Source organism: Pongo abelii, chromosome 6 (genome assembly GCF_028885655.2).
Source record: "Pongo abelii isolate AG06213 chromosome 6, NHGRI_mPonAbe1-v2.0_pri, whole genome shotgun sequence".
Lineage (NCBI taxonomy): Eukaryota > Metazoa > Chordata > Mammalia > Primates > Hominidae > Pongo > Pongo abelii.
In genome coordinates, this window is record NC_071991.2 from 21376642 (window position 1) to 21402540 (window position 25899).

Genomic DNA, 25899 nt, shown 5'->3' on the forward strand with positions numbered 1-25899 from the left:
AGGCCAGAGCCACCGCGCCCGACCTATTTCATCATTTTTAGAAATGATTAAATTAAAGGTTTTCTAAAAATCTGTATTACTTCTCTCAAGCTTTGGAGCCTAAACTAGAAGAAATAAAAGTCTGATTTCTGCCTCTTATTTTTCTTTACATTCTATTTCAGCTCATGATGCTTGTTCATTTTTTGGACAGTTAAATAGCAGCTTGGACTCAAGTTCACTATAAAGTTCACAATTACTCCTCGGCCATTTCTAGTCAACAGTGGTGTGGTCCAGCCATTCCCCTCCTCATTTTGGTCACCCACTGACTTCCAGGTTGCTCCTCAAATCCAATGGTTTGTGGGCACTTGGCACATAGTGGGTCTCCATGCTGGACATCCATGACAACAGCCCATTTGATTTTGTTTTGTTTTGTTTGTTTTTTGAGACAAAGTCTAGCTCTGTTGCCCAGGCTAGAGTACAGTGGCGTGATCTCGGCTCACTGCAACCTCCACCCCCTGGGTTCAAGCAATTCTCCTGCCTCAGTCTCCTAAGTAGCTGGAATTACAGGTACACACCATCACGCCCAGCTAACAATGGCCCATTTGATATTCTCACCTTCTGGATTCTAAATGCCACCTCCCCTGATAGAGTTAGATAGAGTTGATCCCATCCAAAATCCAGTCTTGTAGAATCTGCATCTGATGACCATCATCTCACTCCCTCAACACCCTTGTGTCATAAGCTTGCTTTCAGACTCTATCAGGCTTTGGACCTGTACACCTTTCCCAGTTGCAGAGTCCAGAAATTGGCCCCTGTCTTATTTTACTTTATCCAGGTCCCATCATTCCAACCACACTCCCGCAGGTTAGCCCCATCCTTTGATGCTCACTGCTTGAGCACTGCCTCGTCATCTTGCCAGGACCCCCCAGCTATCTGGCTTTCTCACTCTCCCATGCTGATCGCTGGGCCTTGTGAGACAAATGAAAAGCTGATCTGATCTGAGTTACTACAACTCATCAGAGCTGGTTTTCTCACTTCATCCAGGTCCTCAGTGCTGCTTGGCAGTTACTCTGTTTGTCCTCATGCCGTTTACTCTCTCTCTCCCACAATGGCTAGCCCAAAATGTCACCAGTTTACTCCAGCCCCTTTCTTGACCTGCCTATTTCTTTATAGTTATCTTTATTTGCTGATCCCTCACTTCTCTAATTAAAGGTATAAATTATTCAAATTACTCTGTGATTTCTTTCTCCTAATACAAATGATCCTAAATACAATACAGGCCAGATGACCCAAGGAAGACAATGACCAATGATGGTGTAGACTTTTTTTTTTTGAGACTGGGTCTCACTCTGTTGCCCAGGCTGGAGTGCAGGGGCCTGATTACAACTCACTGCAGCCTCGACCTCCTGGGCACAGGCAATCCTCCCACCTCAGCCTCCTGAGTAGCTGGGACTACAGGCATGTACCACCACACCCAGCCAATTTTTTTTATTTTTTATTTTTTTTATTTCTTGAAGAGACAGGATTTCACCATGTTGCTCAGGCTGGTCTGGAACTCCTGTGCTCAAGCAATCTGCCCACGCCAGCCTTCCAAAGTGCTAGGATTACAAGTGTGAGCCCCTGCACCCAGCCCAATGTGTAGGCTGGTTTTACATGTCAGATACAAGGTTCCAAGAATTCCATGCTATTTTGAATGGGTGACACGTGAATGCACATGGGATGCATTTGGGCAGAGAAGCAGTGCCTCAGTTCATCTTCCTCTCTTGGGTGGGACATCAGGAATAGTCCCCGCTGGTGTCCACTTTGGGAAGCTCTGGGATTCAGCTGGCCTCTGCTGCACATGGGTACCTGACTGCAACTTGCAGTGGCTCGTCTCAGTCAGGCATAAGAGCTGGAATTTCTGTTAATCTCTCAATATTTGCATGTGTAATGAAGTGTATTCTGAAGCCAAAATATTTGAAGAAGAATGGGCCCCCCTTATTGTGTGGGTCAAAATCTCAGGTTCACCTTGGCTGCTCCAGGCTGCTGTGGATAGATATCCCTGAAGGGGTTCTTTCAAAAGGTACCCCTCGATCTTGAAACTGTTGATTATATTGCAACGGTCACACCTACAAGGATTGCTGGCCTCAGTCAACCCCTCATCATGGAGCTGTAGAAACAAGGGAGAGGCTGCCCCTGCTCATGGCCCCCTGTATAGCCTTACTGAGGGGTTCAAGTGTGTCTTGGGTAAGGCAGAATAGGAGAAAAGCTATATCAGGGTTTTCAGCTATTGGAATGCTGGATCCTTAGCCAGGGATCGGGTAAAACCATGTCCTAAAAAGACAGAATGATTAGGTAAAAAACAGGGTCACAAATGGCCAGTATTGCTTACAAACCCCAGAAATCCTGGGACACGGTGAGAGCCTTCCACTCTGGAAACATCCCTTGATACCTTGGTTGGACTGTCTGGAAATTCTACCTTTGGATCTCAATCCACAAATCCGGGTTGTCCCAGGGGTGTTGTTGCCATAAAAGGGTCAGAATTGCCATGCAAACAGTGAACAGTGCTGACAGGTGTTCAAAATCAAGACATAAACCCCATCTCAATGGAATCCTCTAGCCCATGAAGTGTTGAAATATTCCTGCAGGTAACTGGACAGGGGATTTCTTCTCATTGTTCTGTCTCTCTGGACCAATGGGAGTTTCCAAATACAGCCGCCTTTGAAGAATAAAATTAGATAATTGGGTGGAATATCCCCTGAATATGTCTGGAAGCAATTACATTCTGCCTTGACTCCTGGGAGTGCTGAGTAAATAATGCCACCCTCATTTCATCTAATAGCGATGTGGTCAGCTCATTAGTTAAGTTCATATTTTTGTTAAGAAACTCATGGTGAACTCGGTTTCCCAGCAAAATATTTATTTATTTTACTTTTTATTTTAGAGACAGGGTCTTGTTCTGTCACTGAGGCTGGACTGCAGTAGTGCAATCATGGCTCGCTGCAACCTCAACCTCATGGGCTCAAGTGAACCTCCCACCTCAGGCTCCCAAGTACCTGGGACTGCAGGTGCACACCACCCTGCCTCGCTTGTGTTTTTGAATTTTGTTTTTTTGGACATAGGATCTTGCTATGTCGCCCAGGCTGGTCCTGGACTCCTGGCCTCAGGCAATCCTCTTGCCTCTGCCTCTCAAAGTGCTATAGGATTACAGGTGTGAACCACCATGCCTGGCCAGGCAAAATAGATTCTTCCTTTCTGGTGCAGAAGATGAAGCTGGTGTGTCTGCTCAGTGGGATCCTGCAAGCATCCTCTGCAGCTGTTGTGGAGGTAGATACAGAGCTTCCAGGATGTGTATCCACCTTACCTTAACTTAGGTGGATACAGAGCCTGCAGGATCCTATGCTGCTGCTATGAAGACTGAAAATGCTCTCCAGTTCCTAGCAGGCCAGATGTAAAAGCTGACTTGGAAGCAAGAGCACCTACCTGCCTGAGAACAAGCAGCAGACAGTCCTGGGTATGGCATCACTGTCATGGTTGGCTAACAGGTACCAGATAAGGCATGGCCAGAAGTGGCCAACTAGCTTTTAAATACCAAAGACAAGACAGTTACAAACAGAGGGGAGAGGTGGAGGAGGACATGGTGAGAGGGACAGTAAACACCTGCAACATGTGCACACACGGGTGGGCCCTTGGGGCAGAGTCAGCTGAGGTACAGTTGGTGATGAAGATGCTATGTTGAGCAACTGGATACCCAAGGCATTTATAAAAGTTCATACAGACTGTAGGGACTTAAGCCTACTCATGATACCACCCTGACCTCTTTACAAAAATACTGAAGATACAAAGATTTCTTCGACTGGACTCTGAACCTCTAAGTTTCTTCTAATGAGGGTCAAGCTCCAAGTTTTGTGTTGCTATGTGATTCTATTTCTTGATTTTAATAATGACTGAGAAAAGTATGGATACCTCCATTCCAAAAATCTACTGGGGCTGGGCCATCTGCCAGGATCATATGATACGGGGAAGAAATGAGGGTCTGTATTACATTAAGAGAATCCTGGCCAAGTGTGATGGGTCACGCCTGTAATCCCAGCACTTTGGGAGGCTGAGGTGGGTGGATCACAAGGTCAGGAGTTCAAGACTAGCCTAGCCAAGATGGTGAAACTCCATCTCTACCAAAAATACAAAAATTATCCGGGTGTGGTAGCAAGCACCTGTAATCCCAGCTACTTGGGAGGCTGAGGCAGGGAATTGCTTGAACCCGGGATGCGGGGGTTGCAGTCAGCCGAGACTGCACCACTGCATTCTAGCCTGGGCAGCAGAGTGAGACTCCGTCTCAAAAAAAAAAAAAAAAAAAGAGAATCCTCAGAAGTCATGGTTTGTTGAGGGGTGAATAAGGTTGACATAGAGGCCAGAGATGGCTAGAAAAGGTACATCATAATCTGATGACAGGCCCGTTATGGAGTGTTCCTGGATGATTCAGTCTTTCCCATAGTTGACTGGATCTTCTCCTGGTGTACAACAGCTCTGTGTCCACCTGGTGTCAAGTGGTTGGAGAAGGGGGATACCTAGGATCTCCAGATCATGTCATTCCTCAGGAAAAACAAGTGTGTGAGAGAAGTCCTTTGCAGTCCAGGAATTGAACTGCCCTCTTCCTAAGGCTGCTCTGTTTATTATTTCGTGTGTGTATGTGTGTGGTGTGGTGGAGGGTCAGGGGTACATTTTGGAAGACATAAAATTCTGTCCTTTGAATATACCTAGATAAGGCACATCTATGAATTTTACAGTAATACTGTCACTCTTCCTTTGCATTTAGATTTTACAGGCAGGTATTCATCTGAGAAAAAATGAGGTACCTAAGTTCACAGCTAATAAGATCACTGTAGACATGACTGGGGAAGGGAAAAGAAAAGCATGTAACTATCCTTTCTCAGAACAAAAACTACTAGGCTGGGTATGGTGGCTCATGCCTGTACTCCCAGCACTTTGGGAGGCCAAGGTGGGCACATCACCTGAGGTCAGGAGTTAGAGACCAGTCTGGCCAATATGGTGAAACCCTGTCTCTACTAAAAATATAAAAATTAGCCAGGCAGGTGGCACGTCTGTAACCCCAGCTACTTGGGAGGCTGACGAAGGAGGATTGCTTGAACCCAGCTGGTGGAGGATGTAGTGAGCTGAGATTGCACCACTACACTCCAGCCTGGGCAACAGAGCAAAAAAATAGAAAGAAAGTTTAAAATTATGTTTAAAAAACAGAGAAATTAAGCTAAAGTACATGATAGGAAAAACAATGTGGTAAGGAATTAAAAGAAAGCTAAAGGTAAGTAAATAAAAGCTAAGGGAACATGCTATAAGTTCAACAAACCAAAATTAAGTAGTGAAGAGGTCATCTACACAAGAATGAAGAAGTGACACTTGGCAGTATAGAGATCTAAGTCCAAGGGCCATGAGTCCCAAGCCAGGCACATGGCATCCCCTGAACTACACTAAGGAGTCTCCCATTCTGTTATGCTTCTGATGTTGGAAGTAGGCTATCCAGCTTGTCTATGCAGGGACACCTGCAAGGCTTCAGGAGTTTCATTAACTGAGGTGGTTCCAGATCATCCCACCCTTGGGGTCTAGCCAAGGAGCCATGACTCACCTACTCTGTCATACTCCATTCATCATCCTGTGAGCAGGGCCTCCTTCACCTAGCAGATATGTGTCCCTCACTAAGAAGGTCAGTAAATTGGGAGCCCCATCTACCCCCTTAACACAGGGGCTACATAAGGACTACACATTTGATATGGTTTGGCTCTGTGTCCCCACCCAAATCTCATGTTGAACTGTAATCCCCACTTGTCAGGGGAGGGACCTGGAGGGAGGTGATTGGATCATGGAGGTAGATTTCCCCTATGCTGTTCTTGTGATAGTGAGTTTTCATGAGCTCTGATGGTTTAAAAGTGTAGCATTTCCCCACTCTTTTTTTTTTTTTTTTTTTGAGATGGCGTCTCACTCTGTTTCCAGGCTGGAGTGCAGTGGCATGATCTCGGCTCATTGCAACCTCTGCCTCCTGAGTTCAAGTGATTCTCCTGCCTCAGCCTCCCGAGTAGCTGGGACTACAGGTGCACGCCACCATGCCCAGCTAATTTTTTTGTATTTTGTTTTTTAATAGAGGTGGGGTTTCACCATGTTGGCCAGGATGGTCTCAATCTCTTGACCTCGTGATCTGCCTGCCTCAGCCTCCCAAAGTGCTGGGATTATACAGGCATGAGCCACCGTGCCTGGCCTCCCCATTCTCTCTCTCTCCTGCCTCCATATAAGACGTGCCTTGCTTCTGAACTTCGCCTTCTGCCATGATTATAAGTTTCCTGAGGCCTCCCAGGGATGCGAACTGTGGGTCAATTAAACCTCTTTTCTTTATAAATTACCCAGTCTCAGGTAGTTCTTTACAGCAGTGTGAAAATGGACTAATACAACATCTATGGGAGATTTTTTTTCCTTTTTTCCTAGAATCCTTTCCTGAAGTATGAAGACTTTCTAATACTTGTCCTAGATATGTGCTTTCCAAATCTTCACAGGTCAGGTGGAGTGAAGCCCTAAACCTCAGGAGGAGGATACTGAGCTGTCAAGAGAAAGGGAGGATCATGCTGTTGAACACCTCTGAGGATTTCAGAAAGGGGCTCTGGGTTTGAATCCTGACTCTTCCACTTACTAGCTCTGCACTCTTGGGGAAACTATATACTTTTATGAGCTTCAGTTTCCAGCCTGTATTATTAGTGTACTATAACTATGTGACTGTACTCAGTAATTAGTCAGGGAATACATTTGGCACAGATGATACAGTGCTTTTGTTTAAAAGCCAGAATAATCAGAGGTTTAAGGGAAGCAGCTGGAGGGTATGAAGCTACTCAGAGCTTCAGAACTCACCTTTCTGTGTTAATCCATGATGTGACTCCAAGGGGCATCTTGATGAGGACACTCATTAGCCAGGAAGGTGTCAAGCTCTGCTTTCAAAGGAAGGGCAACTTACGTCCATTTTCCTTAAGGAAGGGTCTTAACCATTGAGGCTCACATAAATTTAGAGCTACTTATTTCCCCCGTTGAAAAGGAAGTGGTGATATGACAGGAGGAATTTATTTTAGAACTACCTGACATGGTTGTGAGCCACACACGTGACTGCACCTGCAGTCTCTTCTTTCCTTGGAGAACTCTCAACAGAAGAGGACAGAGATTTTGCCTAGGCTGGGGTGGGCACATGCCTACATGAAACAGGGACAAGTCTAGAGTAACTCCAGAAGGGTCCTCAAGAGGCCCACCTCCCTTTCAGGGCAGAAATTCAGCTGCTGGTCTCAGGGAAAAGCCTGTCTTGTTGTGTGGGGCATCCCCAAACATACCACACTTTAAGCAGAAATAAAAAATATTTGCTGGCAAAGTGGGAGTCAGAGAAGAGATGAGAGCACATCTCTAAAAAAGAAAGGCACAGCACCCAGGTTCTAGTTCTTGACTTTAATGCCCTTGGAGTGTACTGAGGCTCAATACACCAAAGCACTCACAGACAGGTACGTGAACTCACACAGGAAGTGTTATAGTGTGTACATAAACCCAACACCATACAGAAGGAAGACGACGGACCCAGGTGACCTCCCACACTCGAGGTGACTGCCTGTTCCCATACCCACTGTTTGTTCCCACCTCCCTCAACCCCTGCCAACCCCCATCCTTCCCCACTCAATATGTATATACACAGATATGATTCTTTCAGAATTCCAAAAAGTGCCTCTCCCACCCCAGTTCCCAACACTCCAGCTTTGGATGAAAAAAGCCTCTCTCTTTTAAGGATCATGAGACAGGCACCACCTTCATGCAAGAGCCCCAGCAAAATAGTACACAAGAAAGCTTAATAATGTATAATAGAATCAAATATGGATAGAACATATGCAGAAGGACAATATTTGAAATATTACTAGGATCAAAATGCTCAGCATGGGTAGTTTTTGTTTTGTTATTGCTGTTTGCTTTAACCTGTTCAAGAGCTGGTTTAGACCAAGACCACACAAGGATGCTCACACCGCCTGTGTCTTATAAATGTCACTTCCTATTCCTCCAGCAAGCAGCCCAGAACAGGAAGATTATATCACCTGATAAGCCTTAGGCACAAGGCTCAGACAGCTCCCAGAATATCCTAAGCCCCAGGAAAGAAGAACAGAAACTTCCAGAGTACAGCTGACTGCTTTCTGCATGGTAAGCACTGGGCAGCCTGGTGAACAAGGCAGAGGTAGAATAAGGAAGGTGATGATTCCTTCCATTTATTTAGAGCGTTACACTAAGAATTCGTCTCCTGGAATGGGATGTATTTCAGTGTGGTTTTGCTTCGGTCTTTTTCATTGCTATAACATTAGCTTTTTTATTTTTAAGGAATTTTGTTATGGCAAGCATTGCACCATGTGGTCCCATCTCCTGAAACTTTCACTTTGGTTTGACTCACTGATAACTACTGGCCCGTCTCAAGGCAAGATGAATCCAGTCCCTTGTCAAGTGAGAGGGATTTACTGACATTACGCACAATAATTCTACAAAGATGCACTTCCTTATGATCAGGGAGAAGCTTTCATCCTTTGGAGCCTTCCTTCCAGACCCAACTCTTCTTCTGCTCTGGGCTTGGCCATTTAGAGTTGAAAAGGGATCAAATGGGGAGAAGTCACTTCCACAGGGATAACCCCTTTATTTGGAGGCCGTTACCACAATCCACCACATCTAATTGCACTTTTCGCCTGGCCTTGGTTTCTCATTAGAGAATGGTGAAACTAGGCCACTGAATTCGTTCAATCCATTTAGAAAGAGCTCTCAGCTTGCTGCCCAGTGTCTGTCACCTCTCTGCCTGTTCTACTGGCCCAGAGCCTTGTGTCCTACAGTGGCACAGAATACATTACTGTGAGGATCACAAAGGGAGTCAGAGAAACAGGGATTTCTCCAGCGAGAGACACAGGAACGGTGTTCTTACCCAGCATCCCTGTAATCCTAAGCAAGCCTTCAGGACCTGTTTTTGAGCAAACTTGCATTTGAGCAAACAAGTTTCTCAATGGCTTGCATGTATGGACTCTAAATAACCAAGCCCTGCAATGCTCCATGGGAGAAGGGGGAAGCAGAAGGGGTCAAGGCCACATTACTGAAAGCAATGGGCTTAATGAACTGCTCTCTGTTCACACAGACTTTTTCAATAGTCTGCCCCTCTGTCAAAAAATGAACACATATTAGGCAGTAGGTAACACCAATCAGAAGAACCAAAATGAAAGACTTTTCTCTTAGAACAGTACAACCTCCAAGCAGGGACATCAGCTCCAGAAAAGAGACTATCCCTTTGTGTATGAGAACAATAGAGAGAGCGCATATCTCAGAACATGAATGACTATCCTTTCCTCTTAGATCTCAGTATCCACCTCTTTTCCACCTCTAAAAGAGTACAACAGGAGTGCAAAACCATGCCCTGGAATCTTTGTTTACACATAGGGAATAGGAGACCACTGCTGTCCAGCCCCATGGAGGAATTCAGCCAAAGTCCCAGGGCTTGGTCTTCTCTTCCTCATATGAACACAGACTTCGGCTCCCCCTATACCCATCTCGTCTATCTGGTCCTGTAAGTCTGAGACCAGTGAGGCTGTCCTCCCCAATTTATTTATTTATTTATTTATTTACTTATTTATTTATTTATTTTTATGATGGTGTTGCCCAGGCTGGAGCACAGTGGCTAGCCATAGGCACGATCATAGTACACTACAGTCTTAATCTCCTGGGCTCAAGTGATCTTCCTGCCTCAGCCTCCAGAGTAGCTGGTACTACAGGTGTGTGCTCGAGTGGCCTGGACTACAGGTGTGTGCCCAAGTAGCTGGAACTACAGGCATGTTCCTGGCTCGCATCAATTCTTTACACTTTAAAAAAAAAAAATCTCCCTTTACCCAGGAAGAGACAGGTACAATCATGATTAGAGAGAGACACCCTTAATGCAGCACGGAAATGTTACATTGTGATCAATGGTGCTACACAGTTCTTCCTTTAGGAGATGCATGTCCAGACCCTGACTAGTTGGCCCAGGCTGTAGACAGAGCAAGAAGGAAATGCAGTAGTAACAGATCCTTGGGGATCTTTTTCAATTTCTGAAATAGAGGAGTAAGTAAACCAAAATATACAGGAGTGAGGAGTAAAACAAAATATAGAGAAGTTGAGTAAAACAAAAATAGAGGAGTGACGAGTAAAACAAAAGGGAAGTTTTGTCTTCCTACGGCTCCTAGGATAGCTGTGTGTCTCACCCAGCCCTTCCTTTACCTTCTCAGAAGAGACGCTCTCCTAGAAGGAGAATGTTACCAGGACAGAGCAACAGGGTTTAAAGAGGGGGTCCCCTTCCAAAGAGGTTCACCACAAATTGGATTCTAACACATGAGATAGCAGCCAAGGAGGTGTTCTGAGCCTCTAAAAAGGATGTTACATGTCAAAGATAACAGAAGATCTAGGCATCTTGCCTGCTTGACTTGGGGAATCTTCAAAAGAAGCCTCTGAAATTTGCATTCCAGCCCTGTGAGAAGATAACCCTGCAAGCAAGGAAGGTGGTGGAAGATAGGAGAAGCCGCGGCCCTAAGACAGGGCTGTAAACATTGTGGTTTTCTAAGGCCAACTGGGTGCATAGCTTTGGCAGCTATGGTTAAATCTCCAAAAGGTGGTGAAGAACATGTTCCGGAAGGAAAAGAAAAGTCTTTCCACATTTTGGGAATGTGGGCAACTATTCTTGGAGGAGAAGGGGTGCAGTGGGAGAGAAGATGCTCTTTTTTCTTCAGCCAGGGGCTATGGGGTGGCTGGTCAGGTAAATCCCCCATCATGTTCCATGTTCACACCAATATACTGAGCACAAGGGAAGGATGCTTGAACAGGGTTGAGGAAGTGATTAGGCCTACATCGATTTGGTAACGTGGCTCTGAAATGGGCAGAAACTCTCTTGCAAGGTCAAGAAGGTGACAAAACTTCTCGGGACTTCCTGGTCAAGCCCTAGCTATCAGCCTCAAGGAAAGACTACCATGCCTTGAGGAAAGGCCAGATGAGCGCTGGCCGGAGTGCCTGCAGGCCACAAGCCCTGAGCCCAACCCTGAGGTGCAGTCAGGGAGACTGGAGCTACACCTCTGTCCCCTGGGAGCTGTGCCTCAGGATGCTGTTCTACCTCGGCAGATTCTGGGGCAGTCAGCAGCCCCTTCAAGGATCTTACTCCCAGAGCCACCAAGCAGGGTGGACATCCTCCCTGATGGGACTCTCGCCTACCGGGGCTACTCACCACCATGTGATCTTGAACTCATAGATGGGGCGCTTGCAGTAGTAGTGGTTCACAAGGTGCTTGTCACACACCCCGATGCACTGGTGGTCCACAGTGAGACCCTGGGCCGAGAGGTCCGTGACCAGGCAGTGCAGCAGGTCATAAACATCAGCCACAGCCTCCCAGGGCCCAAAAGACACATCCACTTCACAGTGGTGCTCAAAAAGCTGCCCATCACTCTCACTCCGCTCAAAGCGCAGGGAGTTGAGGAGCGGACACTCATAGGGGGTGATGGGCATCTCCTCCTTGAAGACACAGACCTTGAGCTTGGCAAAGCGAGCCTTCCGCTGGACTGCACGCAGCCGGGCGATCTCCACAATCCGCTCCAAGTGGTCTATAAGGATGAACAAAACACCTATCACTAGGGTGAAGAGGCAGAACAGGGCAGCAGAGATGCACAGAGAAACAGTCCTGAAGATGGCAGGATGCAGGAAGGGAAAGACAGATTTCCCGGGGAAGGGACTCGGGGCCAATGAAGGGCACAAACTTTAACAAGGGTCACGGTTCTCCTCAGCAAAGGGAAGCCAATGGGACGAGGGCTGTCCTTCTGAAACACAATTTGCTAACTGTCATAGGCCAGGTAGGCCCACCTTAACCTGAATCTCCCCAGCGTGACTGGGAGGGGATGACACTCCATCGCATCTTGAATAATCTGGATGAATGCTGCCCCCGGTGTTCTGATGGAGACCTAAACACTCACAGATGCCTTGCAGACCTCCTCCCACATACCCACCATCCTGGGCAGCTGACCCTCACCTTTGTAATAGGGCATGAGTCCCAGAAATGCTTGGCGCACCTTCTCGCCCTTCAGTGGCTGCATGTTCTCCAGCTGCTCCAGGAGGGGCCCGATGGCATAGTACTGGGCCTCTTTGTACACAGCCCGAACACGCTCCCTAGGTGGGAGGTCCCCTGAGCGCAGGAAATTCAGCACATCTCTGAGCAGGAAGGAAAGAGGGTCGGTGACAAGGAGCTCATGCTCCTGGGCAGTGCCACACCGTGTGCATTGGACAAAATCTAAAACCAGACTGCCAGCTGTGTTACACTGGGTAAATGAACTTAACCACTCCATGTCTCAATTTCCCTGTCTGTAAAATTGGAGAAAACAATAAAACTCATAATGTGTTAGGGAATTAAGTGATTAGAAAATCCCTGGCACAGAGTAGGGCCTCAATAAGTGTTATTAGTTGTTGTTATAAGTAAGCAACTATAATTACTATTATTAGGTATAATACATTATAAGGTATAATATTAGGTATTATTAGGTATACGTAAGTATAATGGAAAGATATGACATCTAGCCCTTTATATATATATAGTTTTAGAATTGAGGTGAAATATTCAATAAATGTACAAATATTAACTGTACAGTTCAGTTGTTTTTTTAAGTATGAATATACCCATCCAACCACCACCTAGATCAAGATGAAACATTTCCATTCCTTAAGGTTCCTCATGCCACTTCCCAGTTAATCCCTATGGAAGCAACCACTCTAACTTCTCCTTCGATCAGTAAAGATGAGTTTTGCCTTTTCTTGAAATATATATAAACAGAATTATATAGTATGTTCTGTTTCGTACCTGGCTTCTTTCCTTTAACATAATGTTTTTGAAATGTATCCACCAAATAAATAATAAAAACAAACCAGTAGTTTCTTTGTTTTTATTAATTATTATTATTTATTATGTAAGTATACCCTTGCATGAACACCTGTTGTCTTGTTGATGGACATTTGGGTTGTTTCCAGTTTTAGGCTATTATGAGTAAAGCTGGGATGAACATTCCTATATAAGACCTTTAGGCCAGGCGCGGTGGCTCACACGTGTGGTCCCAGCACTTTGGGAGGCCAAGGTGGGTGGATCATCTGAGCTCAGGAGTTCAAGACCAGCCTGGCCAAAATGGTGAAACTCCATCTCTACTAAAAATACAAAAATTAGCCGGGTATGGTGGTGGGCGTCTGTAATCCCAGCTACTCAGGAGGCTGAGGCAGGGGAACTGCTTCAACCTGGGAAGTGGAGGTTGCAGTGAGCTAAGATCACGCCACTGCACTCCAGTCTGGGTGACAGAGTGAGACTCCATCTCAAACAAACAAACAAAAAAAACCTTTAGTGGACACAAGCACAAATTTCTTTTGAGTAAGTATTAGGAGTAGAGTCATTCAGTCACAGGGTAAGCATGTGGTTAACAAAGTGGTTGCAGCATTTTACATTCCCAACAGCAATGCAGAAGAGTTCTAGGTGTTCCCCATCCTTGCTACTAGTATTATTCTGTAGCTATGCAGAGCAGGTAAAATGCCTAACCATAATGTCTGAACAAACTGGTTCCAGGGCTGAATAAAATCACATATTGCATTTTCTTAAAATAAAAATTCAGTCCTTCTAATTCACTTTTCAGATTTTTTTTTCTTCTGTTTTAAGAGATAGGGTCTTGTTCTGTCACCCAGGCTGGAGGGCAGTGGTGCAATCATAGCTCACTGCAGCCTCTAACTCCTAGGCTCAAGCAGTCCTCTTGCCTCAGCCTCCCGAATAGCTGAGACCACAGGTGCAAGCCACAAGCTTTTTAGATTATTTAGTCCTCAGAGTAATCAGATACATCACCAGTACGTGCGTAAGACACTGAGTAAACCCCAAGATAATGCTGCTACCTCAATAACAGCTTAGTCTATGACCTAATACAACACCAGCTAACACTTGCTAAGTATCACTCCGTGCCAGCCACTATTCATGGGTTATCCCATGTAATCCTCTCAATGACATTGGGGCTGTGTGCTATCTTATCTATATGTCATAAATGAGGCTCAAGTGGGGCCCAGACAGGTTCAGGAACATGCTTGCTCAAGTAGCCACCGCTGCCAGAGGCTCAGATCCAGCCATGGCTGACTCTACACCCACATCTACCATGGTCCAGCTTCAGCAGAAGCATTTAGACCAGAGTGCGGCAAGCTGATGACAATGGGGAACGACCCCAGATTGAGGCCCAAGCAGCCTTCACGGTGGATGCTGGGGTACGTAAGCTGTATAGCAAAAAATGCACCCTACGAAATGCCCTGAACCGCCTATTATCTGAGTCATTCAACAACTTCATCTGCCGCTGATGAATCATAGGTCACAGGAGCTCATCAGCCAAAGTAAGAATGTCGCCATCTCCTGCTTTCTGCCATGCCCTTGCCTGGTGCTGTCACTCTCTAGCTGTGGCCACCTGGGCATGGACACATCCACCTCAAGTCAAACCCGGAACCACTCCCCAAAATCCCTTCTGGATCTTCAGCAAACCTTGGTGAGCTCTGAAAAACAAAACCCTGGGGGCAAGGCCCAGCTAAGGGTGCTGTGGGAGCTGCCAGCTGGGGCCAGCATTTTCCTTCCCTAAACAGCCTGCAAACAAACATCTTTTTATAGTTCTGCAGAGCGATGTGACACTTTGTTTTCTCAGCATTGGAGGCAGCTGATAGCCCACTGGGGAAACCCAGATGGTTCCAAGCAAGTTATCTGACCAGAGGCTCCTTTCTGAGAATAAAAATGATCTTTCCCACAATGTGGGCAATCCTACTTGGAAGCCAGCACAGAGATGTAGTGGTTGGAGAGTTTCTGCCTCCTGGGCACTCGGTTCAAGGTCTCTAGTCATCTCCAATGTCAGACTGAAGGAGCTAAGAGTTCCAGCCACGTACTCTGAAAAGGACATGGCTAGGGGTCACACCAAGGCTCTTTATATAATCCTCTTTGACAAGCCTGTGCAGCAGCTATAATTATTTCTCATTTCACAAACATGGAACCCCTGAGACATAAAGTCTTTAAATTGTTGACATGTAAGACTGTCAGAAGTCCTTTCTTGGGAAAGGTTTTGTTTTCTTTTTTAAGACGCAGAGTCTCGGCCAGGCCGGACACAAACTACAGGCCGGGCCTGTAATCCCAGCACTTTGGGAGTCTGAGGCAGGAGGATCACTTGAGTCCAGGTGTTCGAGAACATCCTGGCCAACATAGTGAAACCTCATCTCTACAAAACATCAAAAATTAGCCAGGCATGGTGGTATGCACCTCTAGTCCCAGCTACTTGGGAAACTGAGGCAGAATTGCTTGCACCTGGGAGGTCAAGGCTGTAGTGAGCTGTGCTTGCATCACTGCACTCAGCTTGGGCAACAGAGCAAGAAGCTGACTCAAAAAAAAAAAAAAAAAAAAAAATAGACAGTCTCACTCTGTTGCCCTGGCTGGAGCACAGTCCTCCCACCTCAGCCTCACAAGTAGCTCTGACTACAGGCAAGTACCACCACACCTGGCTGCTATTTTGCTGTTGTTGACATTGTGTTTTTCCACATTTTAGTGTTAAGTGACAAGAACAACAGAGGTTTTTTTTTTTTTAAAGACTTTCCTTGGCAAAATTAAAGGAGAACAACACTATATCCGTCTTTCATCTTTTTTTATTGCTTTAAACTACTGAAAGAAGTCTGGTGACCACTGCTACACACCATGCCTCCTTCCCATGGCAAGGCTGAGCCCCAAAACCCAGGTCTAAAGGTACTCTCCATGTTGTTTTAGACTACCCCCCTATGTGGGATTACACTTACTCCTCTCCACACAGATGACAACTTCCTGGTCTCATATTGCGTAGGATAGCCAGGTGCAGTGGCGCACACCTGTAGTCTCAGCTATTCAGGAGGCTGAGGTGAGGAGACTGCTTGAGCCAGGAGTTTAAGGATGTAGTGAGCTATGATGGCACTGGTGAACAGCCACTACATTCCACCCTGGGCAACATAGCAAGACCCTATCTCCAAAAATGCAGCCCCCCAAAAAACAAAAACACCTAAAAATTAAATAAATACTGTAATACCAGCATTTTAGGAGGCCAAGGTGGGAGGATTGCCTAAGGCCAGGAGCTTGAGACCAGTCTGGGCAATACAGCAAGATCCTATTTCTATTTTTATATATAGATATATAGATAGATAGATACATAGAATCACACACATTAAGACCAGTGGACGCCTCAGTGCATCAGAGCTCATATATATACATATATATACACACACACACACCCACATATACATATATATATGTGTGTGCGTGTATGTGTACATTTGTGTGTGTGGGTGTATAATTAGATAAATAAATAATAAATAAATAAAAATGAAATTTTATCTTGTTTTTTGAGATGGAATCTCGTGTCGCCCAGGCTGGAGTGCAGAGGCGTGATCTCGGGTCACTGCAACCTCTGCCTCCTGGGTTCAAGCGATTCTTCGACCTCAGCTTCCTGAGTAGCTGGGATTGCAGGTATGAGCCACCACACCCAGCTAATTTTTGTATTTTTAGTAGAGATGGGGTTTCACCATGCTGTAATGAGCTGATCTGGAACTCCTGGCCTCAAGTGATCCACCTGCCTCAGCCTCCCAAAGTGCTGGGATTACAGGCATAAGCCACCACGCACAGCTGAAAATAAAAATTGTTTAATTGTCTATGATTGAAGCAATTTCATCCAGCCAGTGTGTGCTATTTCGAATTTCTCTGGCTGTCTTTGTCTCCTTTGGCAAAAAAAAAAAATTGATCTCTTTCAATAAACCCATTTATTAAATTCCATCAATATGCTATCTCCTCTTCTAGGTACTATGGAAGATATCAAGGTCCCATACTCAAGCCCACGCTAATCACTTGCTAGGACTACAAAGTTGATTGTAGAGGGAGAGACATACCCAAAGTGTGTGCCATCTCGGTCGATGAAGTACCGGCCCTCGGAGTCCGTAGGGATGTAGTGCCGCCCACTGAACATGGCTGCCAACATGGTGTCTTCGTAGCACCGCAGTGTGGACAGGCGTGTAGTGAAGTGAGCCCCTCCGATGTTAAGGGGAACAACCTCAGGAAACTATAAAGAAATCACCAGGGCTCTCAGGCAGGCAGCGGGGAATGAGAGCTGGGGCTGCTCCATCTTCAGTCCCTGGGGTCTGATTGGTGCCACACCATTCAGTCACTCAAGCCCAGGGGTCCATCTGAACACTTTCTTCTCTGTCCTCCCTCTGCCCCATCCTCATCACCTGCCAAGTCCTACCCATTCTAACCCTGACAGCTCTTTTTTTTTGAGATGGAGTTTCGCTCATCTCCCAGGCTGGAGTGCAGTGGCACGATGTCGGCTCACTGCAAGCTCTGCCTCCCGGGTTCACGCCATTCTCCTGCCTCAGCCTCCCCAAGTAGCTGGGACTACAGGCGCCCTCCACCACACCCGGCTAATTTTTTGTATTTTTTTTTTTTTTTTAGTAGAGACAGGGTTTCACCGTGTTAGCCAGGACGGTCTCGATCTCCTGACCTCATGATCCACCCGCCTCGGCCTCCCAAAGTGCTGGGATTACAGGCGTGAGCCACTGTGCCTGGCCCCCTGATAACTCTTAAATCAGGTCTCTCCACCTCAACTCCATTATCGCTGCTCTAGAGCTCAAGCCTTCAGTGTCCTTTCACTTCCTGAATTTACTATCTTAGTGCTCTTGCTCACATTGTCTTCTTTGCCCAAAATGCTCTTACCAGTCTCCTTCTTCTGTCTGTATGGCAAGTTAAATGGCCCCATACAGTGTTATAGGTTGTTCACTGCATAAAAGCACCTGGATGAGAGTCATCTGCTATGTGCCTTTTCTTTTTTTTTTTTTTTTTTTTGAGACGGAGTCCCAGCCTGTGTCGCCCAGGCTGGAGTTCAGTGGCGCGATCTCGGCTCACTGCAACCTCCGCCTCTCGGGTTCACACTATTCTCCTGCCTCAGCCTCCCGAGTAGCTGGGACTACAGGTGCCCGCCACCACGCCTGGCTAACTTTTTGTATTTTTAGTAGAGACGGGGTTTCACCGTGTTAGCCAGGATGGTCTCGATCTCCTGACCTCATGATCCGCCTGCCTTGGCCTCCCCAAGTGCTGGGATTACCGACATGAGCCACCACGCCTGGCCTGCTATGTGTTCTTTTTCTAATTCACACCAACACACCACACAGGTTAGTGGCATCTACTCATTCTAGAAATTTCTATTCAAGTTCCCCTCATCTGTGAGCATTTCTGCTCTACTGTCCCTCACCTGCCCCCAGGATAGAGTTAATGACACATTCTTCGACTGTGCCTTCACTGTGTGCCATATTCTCCTCTATAATAGCACCTAGCACAATACATCGCCAATTATTTTCCTCTGTCAATTCACTCCACTAGACCCCAAGCTTCCCAAAGACAGGGAAAGCATCTTGGTCACCAATCATGGGCTGCCCACAGCAGAGCTCAGTAGTTGTGTGTTGAATACTTCCAGGCATCTACTCCTCTCCTAATCTGTAGAGTGAGACTGGTCTCCAGTCCAGCTAAGGTTCTGGAGGCAAGGGTTGAGCGAGGAACAGGCAAATGATGGTATAAATGTGCCCTAAGAAGCTCGAGGTTTCCCTTAAAATGCAAGGCTTTTTTTTTTTTTTTTTTCCCTGTTTTGCACTGCTTGTGGTTTCAACCAAACTGCATTTGAAAGAAATGAGGTCAGTTTAAGTTCTCTTTAATCTTCCCACAAACTTCCTCCAGATCAATTCAAATTTTATCCCTACGCATCTTTTTTTTTTTTTTTTTTGAGATGGAATCTCACTGCAACACCCAGGCTGGAGTGCAATGGCACGATCTCGGTTCACTGCAACCTCTGCCTCCCGGGTTCAAGAGATTCTGCTGCCCCAGCCTCCAAAGTAGCTGGGACTACAGGTGGGCATGGCCACACCCAACTAATTTTCGTATTTTTAGTAGAGATGGGGTTTCACCATGTTGGCCAAGCTGGTCTCAAACTCCTAACCTCAAGTGATCTTCCCGCCTTGGCCTCCCAAAGTGCTGGGATTATAGCCATGCATCCTTTTGAATATTACATCTCTCCTACTCCAGTGAAAGTCTGCTTATCTACACAGTCCCTTTCCCAGCTTTCAAATCCTTTGTGAAATAAAATAGCGTACAAATACATTAAATAAAGCTGACCCAGGGCCTTGTGCAGCGCCTGGCTCAAATAAAGACCCAAAATTCACTGAATGAAAGAACAAAATAGACAGGTAGTTACACCTCCGTGTGTGTATGCACTGTTACTGTTACTCTTCTGCACCCATAGGACATGAAAATGCCTTGCACTTACTCTGTAGGTCCTCTAAAACCATTTTATGTGTATATCAAGGGCTCAGATATCATTTTGGAATAATAATAACATTTCCGGAGCTCTTTAAACCTTTTCCAAAGATACTTTATACCAATCCAAGTGTTTGCTCCATATTAGAGATGAGAGGATTGAAGCAGAGAGGACAAAAGCCATCGGAAACAGTTTTGGAGCTCACATGGGGCTATGTCATGAGTGGGGGGAGCTGGTGGTGGGGCCCTGGTCTGAAGTCTGTGGTCTTGTGCTCTTTCCCTCAAACCACATCATTTTCCCAATGACAGTGCACAAAAAAATAGCACCACTGTGACTAATGACTTTTTTCCAATTGCAGACATTACTTCTAGATTTTTGCTCATTTTCCCAAGACATTGTGTGTATGGGGCTTGCAAGCCCAGCACAACACTATCTGCTTCCCAAGATTATCGCCTAGCCCCAGCCTGTTGAGGGCCTCTATCCATTGTCCTGGGACTCTGAATACCACATGCTCCTGGATCTGGCACTACCTTAGTCCCTGCCTCCTAGAAGCCATCTTTGGTGTCCAGTAATGCTTCACCTTCCCTCCTCTTTATTTTTTATTTGTAGAGATGGAGTCTGTGTTGCCCAAGCTGGTCCCAGACTCCTGGCCTCAAACCATCCTCCTGCCTTGGCCTCCCAAAGTGCTGGGATTACAAGTGTAAGCCACCACACCTGGCATTGTTTCCCTTCTCTTGCTTTTTTTGTTTGTTTGTAGGTACGGTCTTACTGTGTCACACCCAGGCTGGAGTACAGTGGCACAATTACAGCTCACTGCAGCCTCAACCTCCAGGGCTCAAGCGATCCTCCCAACTCACCTTCCTGAGCACCTGGGACTACAGGTACACACCACCAAGCCTGGCTAATTTTTATTTTTGTAGAGGCAGGGTCTCACTGTTGCCCTGACTAGTCTCTAACTGCTGGGCTCAAGCAATCCTCCCACCTCAGCATCCCAAACTGCTGAGATTACAGAGGTATCTGTAATCACCATGCCTGGTATCTTTTCCCGTCTCTTGAGTGTTATTTCAGGTGTTGACATGATAGTATCACACACATTAAGTAACACCCGTGGAAGCCCCCGTGCATCAGAGCACAGCAGCCTATGAGTGAAAGCCATGGGATGCCAGGTGACCGTGCCTACATCTATGAACTGGCCTGCCCCTTATCTGCAGACAGCTCCTTGCCTTGTTCCTTAGGTAGCTGGAGACTAGGTGTGGGCAACCACTACAGCATCCTGTTGGATTCTCTAGAAGACATCTTTTTCTTTTCTTTTTTTTTATTCATCCAACCCAAAATGCCTTTCTTTGTTTTTCCAGTCGTAGTAGGGACGGGGCCTCGCTATGTTGCTCAGGCTGGCCTCCAACTCCTGCCCTCAAGCGATCCTCCCTCCCAATGTGTTGGGATTACAGGCTCGAGCTACGGTGCCTGGTCAGACACTGTCAGCTCTCGGGGCTCCAGGGTCCCCCTCCCACGGCCCAGCCTCCCTCCTGTCTTCGGTAAAGGTGGGACATGGCGATGGGAGTAAATCACCCCAGTGAGTACTGGGCGGAGGGTGTAGGGGGTGGGGAAGCACACCTAGTGGGTGCAATTGACAGGGGTTGAAGGTGGGTGGGTAGGGGTGCAGGTGGGCGGGAGAGGGGCGCAGGTCCGCGGGCCCCGCCCCCAACCCCGGCACCGCCCACCCGCCAAGGTCAGCTATGCCCCGCTCCCGCTTCTCCCTCGCGCCCCTCCCCACGCCCCCCGGCCCGCCGCCCGCCCGGGTACCTCCTGTGGCAGCAGGGGCAGCGCGTGGCCCGCCTGCGTGGCCGTCGGCGTGGCCGGCTCCAGAAAGTCGTCTTCGGCGTCGGAGCTGGACATGGCACCGTCCTGGCGACGGCTGTCTGGCTCCCGCCCCGTGACTACCACCATCCCTCTGGCTCTGGGCAGTGGGCGCGGCTTCGGGCGGGCGGGCGGAGGCGGCGGCCCCGGGCACTCCCTACCGCCGAGCAGCGCCTGGCATGACGCGGCCGGCTGCGGGCTGGCCGGAGGGGGCCGAGAGGCAGTGCGCAGGCGGGAAGGCAGTGGCTCCCTCAACGCCGACCCGCTTGCGCCCAGCTGCTGGCCTGACCCGACCGCCTCCCGCTACTGGCCGACGCCGCGCTGGTTCCGCCCTGATTGGCAGGAAGCTCGCCCAGTCGAAGAGCAGGCAGCGCCTGCGGCCGGCGCCTGAGTGGTCCCGGGGGGGGAGGGGGGCGGCCTGCGGGCCTGCCGTGCACTGATTGGTCCTCTGGCCAGCGGGCTCGCCTTCTCGGAGAGACCCGGCGGTGGTGCGCCGCTACACTCTCATAACTGGGCCTCGGAGTCTGCGGTGAAGAGGGTTCTCACCCGCGTCAGGATCGACGCCTTATCCCTTCACACAGGGGCTCACGACTTACTCGTGTGTCTGGCCCCAGGGCAGCCGGTCCTTGTCTCCTCAATGGAAGGCCTGAGCAGCCTTTCCTGGAGGATGTGGCGGGAGGAGGGCTGAGGTGGCTGCGGCCACGCGACCGCGGCTGGCCCCGCCCCGAGCCGCAGGGCACCGCCCGGGTGTCCAGTCCTTCCTCACTCGCTTACGCAGAAATCCGAACGAGAAAACCCAAAATAGGAGCACTTGAGTTCAATGAATAATGACAGTGACTCCCCACCGTGACCGTTTTTCCACCGGGACACACAGATGGAGACAGGCCCTTCCCCAAGATGCTCCCGGGCTGGGAGGCGGAGTCCAGCCCTAGAGGCTCGGTCAGCGCAGGGACTCTCCTGGGGGCCAAGGTTCTTAGCCCATTCAAGCCATTTTCTCCTTTCTTTAAAAGACAAGGTCTCGCTCTGTTGCCCAGGCTGAAGTGCAGTGGCGCAATCATAGCTCATAGCAACCCCTGGGCTCAAGCGATCCTCCCGCCCCAGCCTCCCGAGTAGCTGGGACCACAGGCGCGCGCCACCACACTCAGCTGATTTTTTAAAATTTTGGCCGGGCGCAGTGGCTCACGCCTGTAATCCTGTAATCCTGGCTCTTTGGTAGGCGATGCGGGTGGATCACCTGAGGTCAGGAGGTTGAGACCAGCCTGGCCAACATGGTGAAACCTCATCTCTACTAAAAATAAAAAATTAGCCAGGCATGGTGGCACACCTGCAATCCCAGCTACTAGGGAGGCTGAGGCAGGAGAATCGCTTGAACCCAGGAGATGGAGATTGCAGTGAGGCGAGATCACGGCCACTATACTCCAGTCTGGGCAACAAGAGGGAAACTCCGTCTCCAAAAAGAAAAAAAAATTTTTTTTTTTTATTTTTTTTATTTTTAAGAAATGGGGTCTTGTCATGTTGCTCAGGCTGATCTCAAACTCCTTGCCTCAAGCTGTCCTCCCTCCTCAGCCTCCCAAAGTGCTGGGATCGCAGGCGTGTGCAACCATGCTTCTCCTTTTCAAACCGTTTTCACACCCAGTTCCTCATCTCATTCTCACAGTGTAGTGACAGAAAAGAAAACTGAGTCGTAGATTAGACAGCTCCAGGATGGCAAAGATGAGCTGGTGGCACAGCACTTCCTCTGTTAGACTATCACACTCCCAGCTGTAGGAGTGTCCTAGGTCTGTGTTTTCTCCAACTTCAGTTGCATCAAAATCCCTGGAGGGAGACCTTGTTTAAACACAGATGAAAAGGAATGAAATCACGTCATCTGCAGCAACATGGATGGACGTCATTATGTTAAGTGAAATAAGCCAGGCACAGAAAGACATAAATATTGCATGTTCTTATCTGTGGCAGCTAAAACAAATCGATCTCATAAATTTAGAGAGTAGAAAGAAACCAGAGGCTGGGAACGGTTGGGTGAGAAATGAAGAGATTTAGGTTAATGAAGGACATACAGTTAGATAAAAAGGTTTATGTTCTATGGTTCAAAAGCAGAGTAGTGACTATAATTAACAACAATGGATTGTATATTTCAAAATAGCTGGAAGACACTTTGGGAAGCCAAGGCGGGAAGATACCTTGAGCCCAGGAGTTCAAGACCAGCCTGGACAAGGTAGTTAGACCCTGCCTCTACAAAAAATAAAATATATATATAGCTGAGTGTGGTGGCTCACATCTGTAGTCCCAGCTACTCGGAGGCTAAAGCAAGGAGGATCGTGCGAGCCAGGGAGGTCGAAGCTGCAGTTAGCTGTGATTGCACCACTGCATTCCAGTGCCTAGGTGACAGAGACCCTATTTCAACAACAACAATAACAAAAATCTAGAAGAGAGGACTTGAATTGTTTCCAACACGAGTAAATTCCCAAAGTAATGGATACCACTAATGCTCTGACTTAATCATTACACATCCTATGCACGTAACAAAATATCACAGATATCCCATACATATGTAAAATATTATGTATCCATAAAAAGTAAAAATAAAAAAAAAAAACAGAGTCCCAGTCTCACCCTCAGAGAATCTGAGTTGATCAGTCTTGGGTGAAGCCCTTGGTAATTTGCATTCCTAACAAATCCCAGGATAATTATGATGCTGCTGGTCCATGAACCACACTTTGAGTAACACTGCCCTAAAGGAGGCCCCTTGAGGCCCTCTCTTGTCTTCCATTATACTCTAGTCTTTCTCAAAAATACCTGTAACAAAATTTCCTCTTTCAATCCTTATGTCAATTGGGATGTTTCAGCTGTACCAAGAAACTGCAACCAAAAGTAATTTAAGCAGTCAGGGAATTTTATTTTATTTTTATTTTATTTATTTATTTATTTTGAGACAGAGTCTCACTCTGTCGCCCAGGCTGGAGGGCAGTGGCGCAATCTGGGCTCACTGCAACCTTCACCTCCTGGGTTCACGCCATTCTCCTGCCTCAGCCTGAGTAGCTGGGACTACAGGCGCCCGCCTCCATGCCTGGCTAATTTTTTGTATTTTTTTTTAGAAGAGACGGGGTTTCACCTTGTTAGCCAGGATGGTCTTGATCTCCTGACCTCAGGTAATCTGCCCGTCTCGGCCTCCCAGAGTGCTGGGATTACAGGCATGAGCCATCACGCCTGGCCTACACAGCAACTTTTATTGAAGCAGCAATGTACAGCAGCAGCAGAGATACTGCTCCTTGCAGAGCAGGGCTACCCCATAAGCAGTGTGCCCAGAGTAGCAGCTCAGAGGCAGTTCTGCACTTATATTTATACCAACTTTTAATTATATGCAAATCGAGGGGCAGTTTACATAGAAATTTCTAGGATGAGGATGGTAACTGCGGGTCAGGTCATTGGGTCACTGCTGTGGAAAGGGGCAGTGTTGCCATGGCAATGTGTGTATCTTATGGAAAGCTGCTTCCACCCCAGACCTGTTTTAGCTAGTCTTCAATTTGTTGTGGTGTCTGAGTTCCACCTCCAGAGTCCAGTCCTACCTCTTTTCTCACTCCTTTGTTTTTTTTTTTTTGTTGGTTTTTATTTTTTGAGATGTGGTCTCACTCTGTTGCCCAGGCTGGAGTGCGGTGGTGTGATCTTGGCTAACTGCAACTCCACCCCCTGAGTTCAAGTGATCCTCCATCCTCAGCCTCCCAAGTAGCTAGACCACCAATGTGTGCCACTATGCCTGGCTACGTTTTTGTAGTTTTGGAAGAGATGGGGTTTCACCATGTTGTCCAGGCTGGTCTTGAACTCTTGACCTCTGGTGATCTGCCCTCCTTGGCCTCCCAAAGTTCTGGGATTACAGGCATGAGCCACCTCACCTAGCCCTACTTCACTTCACTCCTTTGAATTTCACAACCCTCTTCTGGCTCTCCTCTGATCTCCGTCTCATTTCCATCTTTTTTGCAGGTCCCATTCTCCCCTCTCATCAATTTTTTTTTTTTTTTTTTTTTTTTTGAGGCAGGGTCTCACTCTGTCACCCAGGCTAGAGTGCACTGGCGTGATCTCAGCTCACTGCAACCTCTGCCTGCTGGGCTCAAGGAATCCTCCCACCTCAGCCCCCAGGTAGCTGGGAGTACAGGTCACCTGTACTCAGGTGACCTCAGGTGATCCACCTAACTAGGCCTCCCAAAGTGCTGGGATTACAGGCGTGAGCCACCGTGCCTGGCCAAAAAAAACTTTTTAAGGATGAAAGAGCAAGGGAAGGCCAACCTTCTGACTCCACCCTCTCAACTGATATTTCTCCCTTCATTCCCCACGGATAAGGGACAAAGAATTGAAAGAATTGAAGGAACTAGCCAAGCGTGGTGGCTCACACCTGTAATCCCAGCACTTTGGGAGGCTGAGGCGGGTGGATCACCTGAGGTCAGGAGTTTGAGACCAGCCTGGCCAACATGGTGAAACCCCATCTCTACTAAAATACAAAAATTAGCCAGGTGTGATGGCAGGCACCTGTAATCCTAGCTACTCAGGAGGCTGGGGCATGAGAATCAGTTGAACCCAGGAAGCAGAGGTTGCAGTGAGCCGAGATCACACCACTGCACTCCAGGCTGGGCGACAGAGTGAGACTTTGTCAAAACAAATTTGAAAAATTGAG

The 25899-nt window shown here is 47.5% G+C and overlaps 1 protein-coding gene across 3 annotated transcripts; it reads right to left on the bottom strand.

Moving 5' to 3' along the window:
* Window positions 1–77: 77 nt before the first annotated feature.
* On the bottom strand, window positions 78–21906 carry KCTD7 (potassium channel tetramerization domain containing 7). 3 transcript variants are annotated; one of them, XM_063725704.1, is made up of 6 exons: window positions 21180–21906; window positions 16966–17135; window positions 12050–12228; window positions 11554–11627; window positions 6868–6944; window positions 78–2677 (listed from the first exon to the last, which is right to left on the bottom strand). In XM_063725704.1, the coding sequence occupies exons 1-6, from the start codon at window positions 21321–21323 to the stop codon at window positions 2575–2577; spliced, it is 747 nt and encodes a 248-aa protein (XP_063581774.1). In that variant the 5' UTR covers window positions 21324–21906; the 3' UTR covers window positions 78–2574. The 3 variants fall into 3 exon arrangements, with proteins under 3 accessions (XP_063581774.1, XP_054416447.1, XP_024106012.1); XM_054560472.2 differs by lacking the exon at window positions 6868–6944 and having other exon boundaries at window positions 80–2677; window positions 11255–11627; window positions 21180–21527; XM_024250244.3 differs by lacking the exon at window positions 6868–6944 and having other exon boundaries at window positions 82–2292; window positions 11255–11627; window positions 21180–21523.
* Window positions 21907–25899: the final 3993 nt, after the last annotated feature.

Bases quoted from the DNA above. Each gene is read 5' to 3' on its own strand.
- KCTD7 (XM_054560472.2), bottom strand. From the start codon at position 21,323: ATGGTGGTAGTCACGGGGCGGGAGCCAGACAGCCGTCGCCAGGACGGT. The intron at 12,229-16,965 runs GTATGTCTCTCC...CTTCCTGCTCAG, and splicing joins CGAGATGGCACACACTTTGG to AGATGTGCTGAATTTCCTGC. The intron at 2,678-11,254 runs GTGAGTAGCCCC...TATTCTTCAAAG, and splicing joins GAGTTCAAGATCACATGGTG to GCGGCTGTATTTGGAAACTC.